Here is a 14,467-nt window from a genome sequence, read left to right on the forward strand (position 1 = left end):
AGCCTATACAGAAGGAATCGGGGTTGCATAGTGCTGACCTTTGGGACTGTGAGAAGGAAGACTGGTTGGACAGTTACATAATTGGAGTTTGGGGGCGGTATAACCTTACAATAAATAGGTCATTATAGCCATAGAAATCAGTTTCTCAGTGGTTGAAATTTATCAAGTCTCAAAGAAATAAAAAGTCACCAGTTTTTAAAATTTTTTATTTGCCAAAGCAAATCTTTTGAGACCTCTGGTTTTTTTTGGCTTGGTTGGGTTATAAGTGCAGAGTAATGGATTTTCTAAAAAGTCCTGAAGTTAGAGAAGTTTACTTCAGTGGGATAGTTTGAACTACAAAGACTTGTCCCCAGAAATTTTATGGGCTTTTGCATTCAGAATCCGTTTATTGAGGGTACCCATAGGATGGAATAACACTTCACATTAATTGCATTGTGGTTCACAAAGCATTTTTACGTACACTACATTGTTTAATTCTCATGGTAATCCGTGTGGTTAAGTGACTCTTCCGGGTTCAATAAAGGTTGTTGGTCTCAGACCAGAGCTTGACTCAAGTAATAGCAAAGCTTCTTCTAGAAAAGTGATAGCATGATAGTCTTTTTTTTTTCTCCTCTAGATTAAATTCTTGCAAAGAGGAGGAGGAAGACCTTGAAGTCAACGTTGAAATGACTCTGCAAGATGAAATCCAACGGGTGACTAATATCAAAACTTCTGCCAAAATCAAGTGAGTGAAAATGTAGTAGCCGAGGTATCTGAGAGAAGTACCTGAAGTGTTGCTACAAAATTGTATCGGCTTTTCCCACCATTTGTAAGCAGTCCCTGCAAATTACGTATCTGGAGATGGTGATCGTGGCCTCAGCTCCTGACTCTCACCATGGGCCCACTTACTCATCATCTCATATTTGCTTCCTTATGATAGCTTTTTAGCTTTTTACTTACAGTTCTTTGCTGCCAGTTAAAAAGAAAAATGTATACCCCACATTCCAAAAGGATTTGCAGTCACTTATAAAAAAGAATACATGCACAGCAACAAGTCAGAGCCAATATCTGAGCTCAGGTTTCTTGGACTTAAAAGCCTATACTAGACGACGGTCCAATAGTCAGAGCACTCTTATCTGTAAAATCCTTTATACTTGTTCAAACTTTGTATAGATGGAGGGCATTGCAAAGCTTTTCTCCTAGAAAAAAATTAACCTTGTGAGCTAAGATGGTTGCTGGAACATTTATGAATATTTTCTCATGCAGATCCTTTGACTTGATTCATACTCCTCAAGGAGAGTTAAAGGCTGTCTTCCTTCTGCAAAACAACTTGGTGGAATTATATTCACTGAATCCATCCATGTCAGCTCCTCAGACTGTCAGGACAAACAGAATTACCATCGGGGGTCATCGCAGTGATGTGCGGACTTTGTCATTCAGCTCAGACAATATCGCTGTCCTTTCAGCAGCAGCTGATTCCGTTAAGATATGGAACAGGTTTGTGAAATGATGCTTTCTATAGCTTTATCCAATAGTGTTTTCTTCCCTTTGAGTTGGTTTTTAATACTCTTGATGGTTAGTTATTCTTAGGGCCCTAAATACAGTTCCCTCAAAATGTATCTTCAGTGCATTTTGACTGTAGGCCTGTGAAGTTTAGAGTAGGAAAAATTGCCTTTTTAGATTTGGTATAAAAAATGTAAGTTTATTCCATGTCTGAAGCTTATTGCTGTACTTGGCTAGAGAAAAACACAAGCATACTTCCTACTCTAAATTCAAATAGGCTCTTAGTGCTTTACAGTAATTTTACCATGATTTCTCATTCCTCACTTTCCTAGATGACTATTTCACATGTTCTTACCGCTCCTCACACCTCACACCTGTAGCCCCTTTAAGCTGATGACCTTTCCTCCTAGTTCACTGAAGAAATGGAATCATCTAGAAAATGTTCATACGTTCCCACCTTAGCTGCACCTGTATCCACATAATCTTTCTTCCTATGACTGTTGGTGCTCCAAACCAAAAGGTAATCACAAGCTATATTTCTCCTTCTAGCAATTTTCCTCCCTCTCTTGCATCATTAATCTTCCCTCTCTGTTGGGTTGTTCGCATCAGCATACAGATACACTGTGATATCTCCCATCTTGAAGGAAGTAATCCTGTTTCATCCTTATCTCTCTGTCCAATTATCTCCCCCCATCCTCTGACTCCTTTTCTCCATCAGGCCTTTATCCCCACTCTTTCACCAAAACAGCTCTTGTCATCTCATCAGTGGTGTTCATGTTTCAAAATCCAGTGACCAATAAGCTTCGTTTGACACTGTCTTTGAATTGATAACTTTTCTCCTCTTTGAAACAGTTTGAATTTCATTATTTCCTCTTTCTCTGCTGGCTGTTTTTTTTTCTCAGTCTTGGCTAGACCCTTTTTATTTTGCTGACTTCTAACTGTTGGAATACTTCAGGGCAGAGTCTTTGAAACTTTTCTCTGTCTACACTCACTTTCTGTGATCTCTAGTCAGGTGGCTTTCTGTAAGCTGATGACACTTAAACTTCTATCTCTAGCCATAGCCTCTCCCTGAACTTCAGACTCATATGTCCAAAGCTTTTGTTTGTATCACCCTTGGATGTCTAATTAGGCATCTCAGATTTTTATATGTCCAAACCATACTTGTGATGTTCATTTCTTCAATAGTCTCCCCACCCTCTGTTCCTACAGACTTCCCCATGTTAGTAAATAATTACTTCCTGTGGTTTTTCTAGCCCAAATCCTTGTAGCCATTCTTGATTCTCTCATGTCCAGTGCATTAGCAAATCCTATCAGCTCTACCTTCAAAACTTCCCTGGTGGTCCAGTGGTTAAGAATACACCTGCCAATGCAGAGGACATGGGTTCAATCCCTGGTCCGGGAAGATCCCACAGGCCATGGGGCAACTAAGTCCGTGTGCCACAACTACTGAGCCTGCGCTCTAGAGCCTGTGAGCCGCAACTACTGAGCTCGCGTGCCACAACTGCTGAAGCCTGCGCACTCTAGAGCCTGTGCGCTGCAACTCCTGAGCCCACATGCTGCAACTACTGAAGCCCACCTGCCTAGAGCCCATGCTCTGCAACGAGGAGCCACCGCAATGAGAAGCCCGCACACCGCAATGAAGAGTAGCCCATGCTCACCACTACTAGAGAAAGCTAAGACGCAGCAATGAAGACCCAGTGCAGCCAAAAATAAATTAAAAAAAAAAACTCACCTGGAATTCAACCACATCTCATCACCTGCGCTGCCATGACCTGGTTCAAACCACCACCATCTCTTACCTGGATTGTAATAGCTTTCTGACCAGTCTTTCCATGCTTCCTTACCTGCCCCTCTGTGGTCTATACTCAACACAGCGGCCAGTGTAATCTTTTTATAATGGAAGTTATATCACTTCCAGGAGGTCCATCTCACAAGGACTAACTACAAGCCACAGTCCTTACAGACATTGTCTCTTACCACTCTCCCCTTCTCCAGTGGAGCCACCCTGACCTTTTCGTTATCCCTTACAGGTGACAGGCGTGTGCCCGTGTCATGGCTGTTGTGCTCCCTTTCTGCGTGGAACCATATTCCCCTTTTGGCTAAGACTTTCTCCCTCTCTTCTCATCACATGGCCATCCTGCTATCCCCTTCCCACCCTTGTACTCTTGGTCCCCTTCCCCCAGGTACTGTGTTTCTCCATAGCACCTGCTAGCACCTGATACACCAATTTGTCTCATTTCCAGAGGATGTTAAGCTTTATGAGATTTGGGGCCTCTTCTGTTTAATTCATTGTTATATCTCCAGCACCTAGAACGGTACCTGGCATTCAGTAAATGTTGAAGGAAGTGGGCATTTGATATCTGTTTGTTGCACGGATGAATGCTTATGGTCCAGTAAAATGAACTTGTAAGGATACAGTATGCTAATTCGACTTGCAGTCCTCTGGCCTCACTTCTTTGTAGTGGCAGTCTGTGGAGCCCAGCAGATGCTTTTCTCAGCTCTTTCGTAGAATCCGTTCCTTAGGATTGGGAGCCGCCATGAAAGAAAACAAAGTTAGGTGCCGCTTACTAATTTCTCCCTTCACTGTAATAAGCCAGGGTTATTCAGACTTTATCCTTTCTCATATTGATCATTCTGTGTGGCTAAGTTTGTATGAAATGTACATGCTGACCTCTCAGATGGAGAAGCAGCTTCTCGTAACATACAAGTTCTTGATTCCTTCTTTTTCACAGGTCTACACTGCAGTGTATTCGCACGATGACCTGCGAATATGCACTTTGCTCATTCTTTGTACCTGGTGATCGGCAGGTGGTCATAGGAACAAAGGTAAACAGGCTTTTCCATGGATTTGGGGGACTTTTTCTACTCAGTATTCTTAAAGTTGTTTGAGAAATATGCTTCCTATTTTAGCATATGGGAAATGTATTAGGGCCAGATAGTATGAGAGGGTGTTAGTTCATTGCCTTTTTTTTTGAGGTTTTTATTTTTATTTAATTTATTTATTTTGGGCTGCATTGGGTTTTCGTTGCTGTGCACAGGCTTTCTCTAGTTGCGGCGCGAACAGGGACCAATCATCGTCACGGTGCGTGGGTTTCTCATTGCAGTGGCTTCTCTCGGGCTCTAGATACACGGGCTTCAGTAGTTGTGGCTCACAGGCTCCTGAGCGCAGGCTCAGTAGTTGTGGCTCACGGGCTCCTGAGCGCAGGCTAAGTAGTTGTGGTTTGCGGGGTCTAGAGGGCAGGCTCAGTAGTTGTGGCGCATGGGCTTAGTTGCTCCGTGGCATGTGGGATCTTCCCGGACCAGGGATCGAACCCTTGTCCCCTGCATTGGCAGGTGGATTCTTAACCACTGCACCACCAGGGAAGCGCGAGGTTTTTATTTTTAAGTTTTGTTTTCTTTGTGTTTTTTTTTTTAAACCAAATCTTATGTCAAATTACGAAGAAAATTAAAATCATGACCTTGAGATAACTGTCACTAACATTTTGGAGATCAGCTTTTCATGCATCTTTTTATGAGCACACGTGTAATTGTGTTTTGAGAAGACTGATGATAAAAGACATTAAGTACCAGCATCATGCGTGGCAGATAGAAGCATTTGGTAAAGACAGCCTGACTGATGAAGTCCTGAGCTGCTAATCGGATTGGGAGATAACCATGAGGGAATAAGCAGACATGGATTTGGATTCAGGTTCTTCCCCTTACGAAATGGGTATTTTGGAGAAAGTCATATAACTTCTCTTAGTGTGTTTCATTATCTACACAATGGAATGGTGACACTTGTTTTTTGGCAGAGCCTTTTGTGCCAGATGGGCCTAGGTTTGAATCCTAGCTCTTCCACTTACTGGCTATAAGACCTTTTGGGCAAGTTACTCAACCCTGTGAGCCTTAGTTTTTTCATGTAAAATGATGTAAATAACCTGCCTCACAGTCTGCAAAGCACTTAGCACAGAGACTGGCTCCCAGCAAATAACTAATAAATAAGAGCTAGTAGCAGAAGTAGCACGAATGGTAGTAGCAGGGGTGGTAGTGGAAATAAAGTGGAATAAGGTCTATGGAATATTTTGAAAAGTGCTTTGCAAGTATTTGTCATTATTATCCCCCTAAACTAATGCCATGTGTGCATGATTATTTTATTAGAAAAACCTATGTTATAATGGATATTTTTGGTCCAGCAAAAAGTGTAAAATAAGCTGGAGAGATTTTAGGGTCAGTGTCAGTGAAAGAACATTAAATTTCAGTTAAAAGATTTCCTCAGTTTTCATTCATTCTTTTAACAAATGTCCATTCGCTATCTGCTATTGGGAAAACATTTTGCCCATTGCTTCAAAGACTATTTGTATGACTCAGACAGAATCCCTAGCCTAGTCTCTGTGCCATGCTGCTAACATACATGATCTCATTTAATCCCCACAACAGCTTAGAGGGGTTGGTGATATAAACTCCATTTTTCAGATGGAAAAATGGGCTCATGGAGATGAATTTACCCACAGTCAGAGTTAGAGAGAAGCAGCCCTGGGATTCAAGTCTTCCCCTTACGTTCTTTCCACCACATGTGCACAGGCTTGTCATAGAGCAGGCTTTGCCACTGTGTGTGTTCCGTGCTGGCACCATGACCACAGCATATACATGGTCTAAACAGGAAGCGTGGCTGATAGCTTTCTAAGCTACTGTGATGTTGTTTGTTTCAAGTTCATTGCCCTCCCTAGCATTGTAGGTAGTATTTCTCATTATCAGTGTATTCTAGAGGGGGAAATCGAGAGTTGGTTAAGCCAACTACCATAGAGGATAGTCCACTTAAAGGACTGATTAAGTTTTTTAAAGGTTTTTTAAGTTCCCCATTTGCTCTTATGTTTATTCTGATAATGCCTGTGGCCATGATATTTACCTTTTGAAGTTGAGGAAACCAGTGGAAGTGACAGTAGTCCTGTACTACAAGGTTGTACTGTTCCTTACTTGTACAGTATAGCAACCCTGCCAGGATTAACCCAACATATCCGTAGGGGATTTAACAACATTTATTCACAGAGGAAGTACAGAGCATGGACCGTGGAAGCCCGTTTCCTGAGCAGTTAGCTACATTGTTGCTGCTTGGTTATGAAACTGTGTAGGTAGTGTGTTCATTTTGTGTCTTCCAAAGACAGGAAAGCTGCAGCTTTATGACTTGGCCTCAGGAAATCTGCTGGAGACAATAGATGCACATGATGGAGCTTTATGGTCCTTGTCTCTCTCTCCAGATCAGGTAACTAAACCAGATGTTAAGATCTGGGCTTCAGTACTCTGGCTGTACTTCCCATTTCTTATATCAAGTTCTGCTGCTGCCTAACAGGGATTTGTCTCAGGGTTTCTTTAAAGAAAGCCCACTTCTGTCTAATCTCTAGCTTTTATATATGGTGCCATATCTTGTGCCTGATAATATGAATAGCTGTCATTATGATTTGAAATCTTGTTCAGCTGCTGTTCATCATCAGCTCCATGACATCAAATTGCTTACCCTCCTGACTTTGTACCAGTGGTTTGTGATACTTCTTAAGAGGAAATACTTCCTGGGGCAACACAGTGTGGAGGATAGTGTAGACTTTTGTGCTCCCCTTTTAGTCCATACATCTATGACTATATAAATCTAGTGATTTTTTAGTAAATATGTGAACCTTTTCAAGTCAATAACAGTGTATTTCCCTTCAAAGGAGTCACCCTGGAGAACTGCGTACTTATTCCAGTAATGGTGCTGTTGCTCAGAACATTTTGAGATATTATTTGACACCTTAAGGGATTGTGGCCCATTTATTTGAATACTCCCAATGGTGGCAAACCTTCATTCATTGAAAGTAGATATTTTTGGAAAAAAACGGAACCTGGAATTTAGACTGGGTAATGCCATTTGGGGTCAGAAATGAAACAGCATTTAAAATTGAAATAGTAGCAACATCTAGCATTTGTAGAGTGTTCTCTTTTCCAAAGTGTTTTCACGTCCATCATGTCATTATTGTTATTTTCACAATGATTTTATAAACTAGGTAGTCTTTACAACTGCACCAACACTGAGGGTCATTATAAGGTTATTTTCCCATGTTACAAATCTCTGAAATAGCAGAATAGATATTTGAGATGTAGTTTTCTGACTCTGTAGTCCTTATAGCTTACACTAATACTAAAATGTGATAAAACCAATTGAATACTTCATAGCAAATTCTTTTGACTGTTGCCTTACCCTGCAGTGTTCATTGAGTCTTTCTTCCTGATGCTGAATGAAAGTATAACTAGAACTTTACACTAGTTATCATCTGACTACATTAGTCTCTGCTAGGAGTTCTCCAGTAGGACCTGTGGTAGCATCCCATAAAGAGCAATGAAGGGAGTTAAGGAAAAACCACATATCCTAATTCTTATCCCATGCCATTAAATAAAAATGGTCTTTTATACTATTTTGAGGTGTCTTATGAAAGTTTCAATACTAAGATATTTTTTTAACGGAAATGTCATTTGATTTTCAGCGTGGCTTTGTGACAGGTGGTGCAGATAAATCTGTCAAGTTCTGGGATTTTGAGTTGGTGAAAGATGAAAACAGTACCCAGAAGAGGTGAGTGGACATTTTTTATTTGTGTCCATTTTGGGGGAGCGAAAATCGGGAACCATTGAATGGGTTTTCGACATGTATTGATATTTCTGTTGAGCTCCAGAGGGTTTTTGGAATTTTTTTGTGCTTTCGTACTCATTTTTCTTGATGCTTTCTGTAATGCTAGGCTTTCTATGAAGCAAACCCGGACCTTGCAACTAGATGAAGAAGTTCTGTGTGTCAGTTACTCTCCCAATCAAAAGATGTTGGCTGTGTCTTTGCTGGACTGTACTGTGAAAGTTTTCTATGTTGATACTTTAAAGGTACAATGGTTATGCCTATGGATATTTGCTTTCTTTCTGACTGACCTTGGGTTGAGACTATAAAGAAGTGTCCTTGAGTGTTCCCAGCAGTAGTATGTTTCTAAAAATTTGTGAATCAAAACATTGCAAGTACACTAGGAAGGCTAGGGTTTTAAAAGAATCCTTTGGTTCATAAATTTTGTTTAAAGCAAGTTGTATTTCATATGTTCAGAAAATCTGTGGACAGAAAATCCTGTCGTAGCCAGTAGTTTTAAGAGCGATGCTAGGTGTCTTAGGCAGTGATTCCACACTTGGCTGTAAGTCAGGATCATTTGAGTTGCTTTTAAAAATATAGATTACTGGGCTCTATGCCCAGAGTCTCAGTGGGACTGGATTGGGCCTGGAAATATTGTTGTGAAACAAGTGCTCCAGAGATTTCAGCTAAGAGATCCAGAGAACGTCTCTGTTCCATATTCTGACTGAGGGAATAGGCTTCTGCAGCAGCCCTGGCTCCACTATACTGCAGCATTCTTGGCAAGTGCATGCAGGAGTTGTATGCCGGTGACAGTCAAGTCACCTTCAGTGGTTTGACTGTCTTCTTTGAAACTACAGACATAAAGCAATCCAGAACAGTCTTAGCATTGTATTTAAAGTTATATTTTAGGTCTACAGGTAATAAATTATACCTGTGTTTTATAGACATGAGTTATTTATACTCTTTTTTTATTTTTAAATGTTTAGTTTTTTCTCTCACTGTATGGACACAAACTGCCTGTCATATGCATGGACATCTCTTATGTAAGTAAAATTTAAATACTGTCTCAGTAACAAGTTGTCTTTTCTAAAATGCTATCTTAGTTCTTGGCTTGATAGCTTCATCTTAGTATTTTTCAGTTTGTTGTATAACTGACTATCCTAAAAAAATCATACCTTAGATATATATATTTCTTTAATGCTTTTAGAATATTTTCACAGATACCTGAATTAATCCTCATAACCAACTCCCTGTTTTGGATTCCCCAAATAGTATTTTCTTGTATAAAAACAATATAATTGGTAGAACACCCTAGAATATGAAGAACTTTCAAAAAGGCAGCCCCCTTTGTTCTGAAGTATAATGTTTGTAAGGAAAATGGAACTTTGCAATATTTACGGTATTTTGCGTTATGTATACTTCTAGTCTCTTGACCAAAGTCATATTTTTTGTAATGTCTAGTTATGGTTAGGAGTGGCAATATATACTTAAAAACAATGTCTAATCTGTGTAAAAGGAATTGGCCCCTGCTCTAGCTTGTCTGCACTCAGTGCATTAACAGAATAAATTGGTGTCAGAAAATATTTTCAGTTTTCTTGTTACGTTGACAGCAATTTGAACTAGGTGCTAAAACAGGAAAGGTAAGAAAATCAGTGATAGGAGACATGGCATAAAAAGGGCTAGGTCTTAAACATTCTATATAGTAGATTCTTTCCCAGCCTTATTCTTCTCTTTCCCTCTTCTCTCCCCCCAAACTCTATGACAGAGATTAGAGATTCTTTATTCTATCTGTTGAACAAAGTAAACATAACCTCCATCAAGGCATAACACTGTCCTGTAGCAGGACCAAAACATCTAAGCCACAGAGTTCTTGCTTACTTACAAGCTTTATAAGTAGATCTGTAGGTAAAAGAGAGGATGTAGGTGCTCTTGGTAAAGAGATGAAATTAATTTTTTGGCATTAATGTTTTTGAAAGAAATGGGATACATGTTCTGGTTAGCTTTTCTCCAATTAGAGTTTCAGATAATCAAGTAATGTTTTACTTCTCTTCCTCCTAGGATGGAGCACTGATAGCAACTGGCTCTGCTGACAGGAATGTGAAGATCTGGGGTCTGGACTTTGGGGACTGCCACAAGTCTCTGTTTGCACATGATGACAGGTAGGTGTCATCTTTTCAAAGACCTCCCGTTGAGTCACCGTAGGTATCATTTCCCAGGAGCATCTGTGTCTATTATTTAGTGTTCTCAGATAGTCAGAAATTAAAAATTCTAAAATATAAATAGTCAGACACTCTAGAACTAGCTGTTCAAAAGCTATTTATGTGTATAAGACTCTTTTTAATGATGAGGAATTTGATGACATTTGAGTACTTCTCTCACTTTTCAGTGTGATGTACCTAAAGTTTGTTCCCAAGTCTCACCTCTTCTTCACTGCTGGGAAAGACCATAAGATTAAGCAGTGGGATGCAGACAAATTTGAACACATACAAACTTTGGAGGTAACCTCTTGCCTGCTTTGCTTGCTCAGTACTTAAGAACTTCTTTTAAGATCAAGTGTTGATTTCCCACTAATGTAAGCAGTTAGCGGTCTATGAATAAGGTATTCTTACTCAGGATTTTTGTTTTTTGTCCTTTCTCTCCGCAGGGACATCACCAGGAAATATGGTGCTTGGCTGTAAGCCCCAGTGGGGACTATATTGTATCATCGTCCCATGACAAATCTCTGAGACTTTGGGAGAGAACAAGGGAGCCTCTTATTCTTGAGGAAGAAAGGGAGATGGTAAGGTGTTCAGCCTTGGTTACAAGTGTGCTGGTGGGTGTCAGTATCTGACAACGCTGTCTCAGCTCGAGTTTCCTGTCTAGTGCTGTCACACCTCAGTCAGTGCAAGTCCATTGAGCTCCAAAAGATGTTTCCAAGACTGCTGACACCACTTCGGCAGCCAAGCGGAGACAGAGATGCCATAAGGGGGTTGGATTGTGAAAGAAGCAGCTTCTCACTGTCTCATTTCACTTCACATAGGGGTCATGTTTTTTCTTTGAAATTCATTCATATCTATCTCTTGTCAGCAAAGGGAAGCAGAATATGAGGAGAGTGTGGCCAAAGAAGACCAACCAGTAGTAAGTAAATCTTTCAGGACCCTCAGACTGTGTCCTGTAATTATCTTATTGGAATTTACTGTAATTTCAAGAATTTCTAATGGGATTAGAATTGGGACTAGATGTCAGAGTCATGCACAGCTGATACGGGAAGGAATCTGTGTAGTCCTTCCTAATCCAGCTGTATATCCTGATTTTATGGGACAAATGATTGACCAGATTTGGTATTGAATGATTGTCGTTCTGGCTTTTTTTTAAAGGAGGCTTCAGGCAGTTGTTTCACTGTAAATCAAAAATCAGAAAAAAATTGAGAAATTGGGCGTTGTCTTTGAACGTGTTGTAGAGCAGGGTATTCTTCCGATAATGCATATAACACATTTAACATAGTGTCTGACACTAAGTACTCAGTTAATGGTAGCTGATAACACCATGTAACAGTCATCGTAACGTAGTAATGTCTGTTCTTTTCTGGATATAAGATTAATTTATTGGCTCTTTAACACCTGTCAATGAAATTGTTAAAGGATCTCTCTGTTCCTGGCAGGTTCCGGGAGAGACTCAAGGTGACAGTTACTTTACTGGAAAGAAAACTATTGAAACGGTCAAAGCAGTAAGTTGATACTAGAATGCAGTATCTCATTTTTAATTTTTTTTTATTTCCAAAAAGTATTTTATTAAAATCTAAAGAAAAACACAAAGGAAATAATTATAAGAAATAAAAACAGCATGAAATTGCCCTTTTTCTAGATTTGACCCTAAAATCACCAAATAAGTGTTAAGAGCCCCTATTCGAATTCCTTTACTTTATGGCAGTAGTTCTCAAAGTGGAGCCCCCAGACCAGAAGCATCAGCATCCCCTGAGAACTTGTTAGAAAAGAAAATTCCCAGGCCCTAGCCCAAACCTACTGAATGTGAATCACAGGGGTGGGGTGAGCAATAAGTGGGGGTTTTTTTGTTTGTTTGTTTGCTTTTTTGATTATAGACTCTTTTTTTTAAATTGAAGTGTAGTTGATTTACAATGTTGTGTTAATTTTTGCCGTACAGCAAAGTAATTCAGTTATATATACATTCTTATAAATTCTTTTCCATTATGGTTTATCATAGGATACTGAATATAGTTCCCTGTGCTATACAGTAGGACCTTGATGTTTATCCATTCCATATATAATAGCTTACATCTGCTAACCCCAACGTCCTACTCCATCCCTCCCCCAAAGCAGCCACAAGTCTGTTCTCTATGTCCGTGAGTCTGTCTCTGTTTTGTAGATGGGTTCATTTGTGTCATGTTTTAGATTCTACATATAAGTGATATCATATGGTATTTGTGTCTCTTTCTGACTTAGTTCATTTAGTATGATAATCTCTAGTTGCATCCATGTTGCTGCAAATGGCATATTTTGTTCTTTTTTATGGTTCAGTAGTATTCCATTGTACATTTGTATCACATCTTTATTTTTCTTAAACATCTTTATTGGAGTATAATTGCTTTACAATGTTGTGTTAGTTTCTGCTGTATAACAAAGTGAATCAGCTATATGTATACATATATCCCCTCCCTCTTGCGTCTCCCTCCCACCCTCCCTATCCCACCCCTCTAGTGTACCACATCTTCTTTATCCATTCATCTGTTGATGGACATTTAGGTTATTTCCATGTCTTGGCTATTGTGAATAGTGCTGCTATGAACATAAGGGTGCACGTATCTTTTTGGATTAGAGTTTTGTCTGGATATATGCCCAGGAGTGGGATTGATGGATCATATGGTAATTCTATTTTTAGTTTCTTGAGGAACCTCCATACTGTTTTCCATAGTGGCTGTACCAACTTACATTTCCACCAACAGTGTAAGAGGGTTCCCTTTTCTTCACATCCTCTCCAACGTTTGTTATTTGTAGAGTTTTTAATGTGGCCATTCTGACCACTGTGAGGTAGTACCTCATTGTAGTTTTGATTTGTATTTCTCTAATAATTAGCAATGTTGAGCATCTTTTAATGTGCCTACTGGCCATCTGTATTTCTTTGGAGAAATGTCTGTTTAGGTCTTCTGCCCATTTTTCAATTGGGTTGTTTGGTTTTTTGTTATAGAGTTGTATGAGCTGTTTGTATGTTTTGGAAATTAAGTCCTTGTCAGTCACATCGTTCACAAATATTTTCTCCCATTCTGTAGGTTGTTTTTTCATTTTTTTTATGGTTTCCTTTGCTGTGCAGAAGCTTTTAAGTTTGATTATGTCCCATTTAATTATTTTTGTTTTTATTTCTATTGCCTTGGGAGACTGACCTAAGAAAATATTGGTACTATCTATGTCAGAGAATGTTTTGTCTATAATCTCTTCTGGGAGTTTTATGGTGTCATGCCTTATGTTTAAGTCTTTAAGCCATTTTGAGTTTATTTCTGTGTATGGTGAGAGGGTGTGTTCTAACTTCATCAATTTACATGCAGCTGTCCAGTTTTCCCAACACCACTTGCTGAAGAGACTGTCTTTTTCCCATTGTATGTTCTTGCCTCCTTTGTTGAAGGTTACTTGACAGTAGGTGTGTGGGTTTATTTCTGAGCTCTCTATTCTGTTCCATTGATCCATATGTCTCTTTTTGTGCCAATACCATGCTGTTTTGATTACTGTAGCTTTGTAGTATTGTCTGAAGTCTGGGAGGGTTATGCCTCCTGCTTTGTTCGTTTTCTTCAGGATTGCTTTGGCAATTCTGGGTCTTTTATGGTTCCATATAAATTTTAGGATTATTTGTTCTAGTTCTGTGAAAAATGTCATGGGTAATTTGATAGGGATCACATTAAATCTGTAAATTGCCTTGGGTAGTATGCCCATTTTAACAGTATTCTTCCAGTCCAAGAACATGGGATATCTTTCCATTTCTTTTTTTAAAAAATAAATAAATTTATTTATTTATTTCTGCCTGCATTGGGTCTTCATTGCTGCATGCGGGCTTTCTCTAGTTGTGGTGAGTGGGGGCTACTCTTCGTTGCAGTACACGGGCTCTAGGCGCGCAGGCTGCAGTAGTTGTGGCACGTGGGCTCAGTAGTTGTGGCTTGCAGGCTGTAGAGCGTGGGCTCAGTAGTTGTGGCACATGGGCTTAGTTGCTCCACGGCATGTGGGATCTTCCTGGACCAGGGCTCGAACCCGTGTGCCCTGTGTTGGCAGACAGATTCTTAACCACTGTGCCACCAGGGAAGTCCCTATCTTTCCATTTCGTTGAATCATCTTCAATTTTCTTTATTAAGGTTTTATAGTTCTCAGTGTATAAGTCTTTCACTTTCTTGGTCAG

At 39.7% G+C, this 14,467-nt stretch overlaps 1 protein-coding gene across 2 annotated transcripts in view; it reads left to right on the plus strand.

Moving 5' to 3' along the window:
* The window catches only part of WDR3 (WD repeat domain 3), a 40,435-nt gene that overhangs the window by 13,314 nt on the left and 12,654 nt on the right, over window positions 1-14,467 (plus strand). For both annotated transcript variants that reach the window (XM_032628577.1, XM_032628586.1), the window contains exons 10-21: window positions 617-724; window positions 1,246-1,476; window positions 4,215-4,308; window positions 6,620-6,721; window positions 7,974-8,059; window positions 8,223-8,358; window positions 9,079-9,135; window positions 10,151-10,251; window positions 10,479-10,590; window positions 10,737-10,871; window positions 11,159-11,209; window positions 11,733-11,798. In XM_032628577.1, coding sequence (XP_032484468.1) covers window positions 617-724; window positions 1,246-1,476; window positions 4,215-4,308; window positions 6,620-6,721; window positions 7,974-8,059; window positions 8,223-8,358; window positions 9,079-9,135; window positions 10,151-10,251; window positions 10,479-10,590; window positions 10,737-10,871; window positions 11,159-11,209; window positions 11,733-11,798 — 1,279 coding nt within the window. The remainder of the gene's footprint in view (window positions 1-616; window positions 725-1,245; window positions 1,477-4,214; window positions 4,309-6,619; window positions 6,722-7,973; window positions 8,060-8,222; window positions 8,359-9,078; window positions 9,136-10,150; window positions 10,252-10,478; window positions 10,591-10,736; window positions 10,872-11,158; window positions 11,210-11,732; window positions 11,799-14,467) is intronic.

This window comes from Phocoena sinus, chromosome 1 (assembly GCF_008692025.1).
Source record: "Phocoena sinus isolate mPhoSin1 chromosome 1, mPhoSin1.pri, whole genome shotgun sequence".
NCBI lineage: Eukaryota > Metazoa > Chordata > Mammalia > Artiodactyla > Phocoenidae > Phocoena > Phocoena sinus.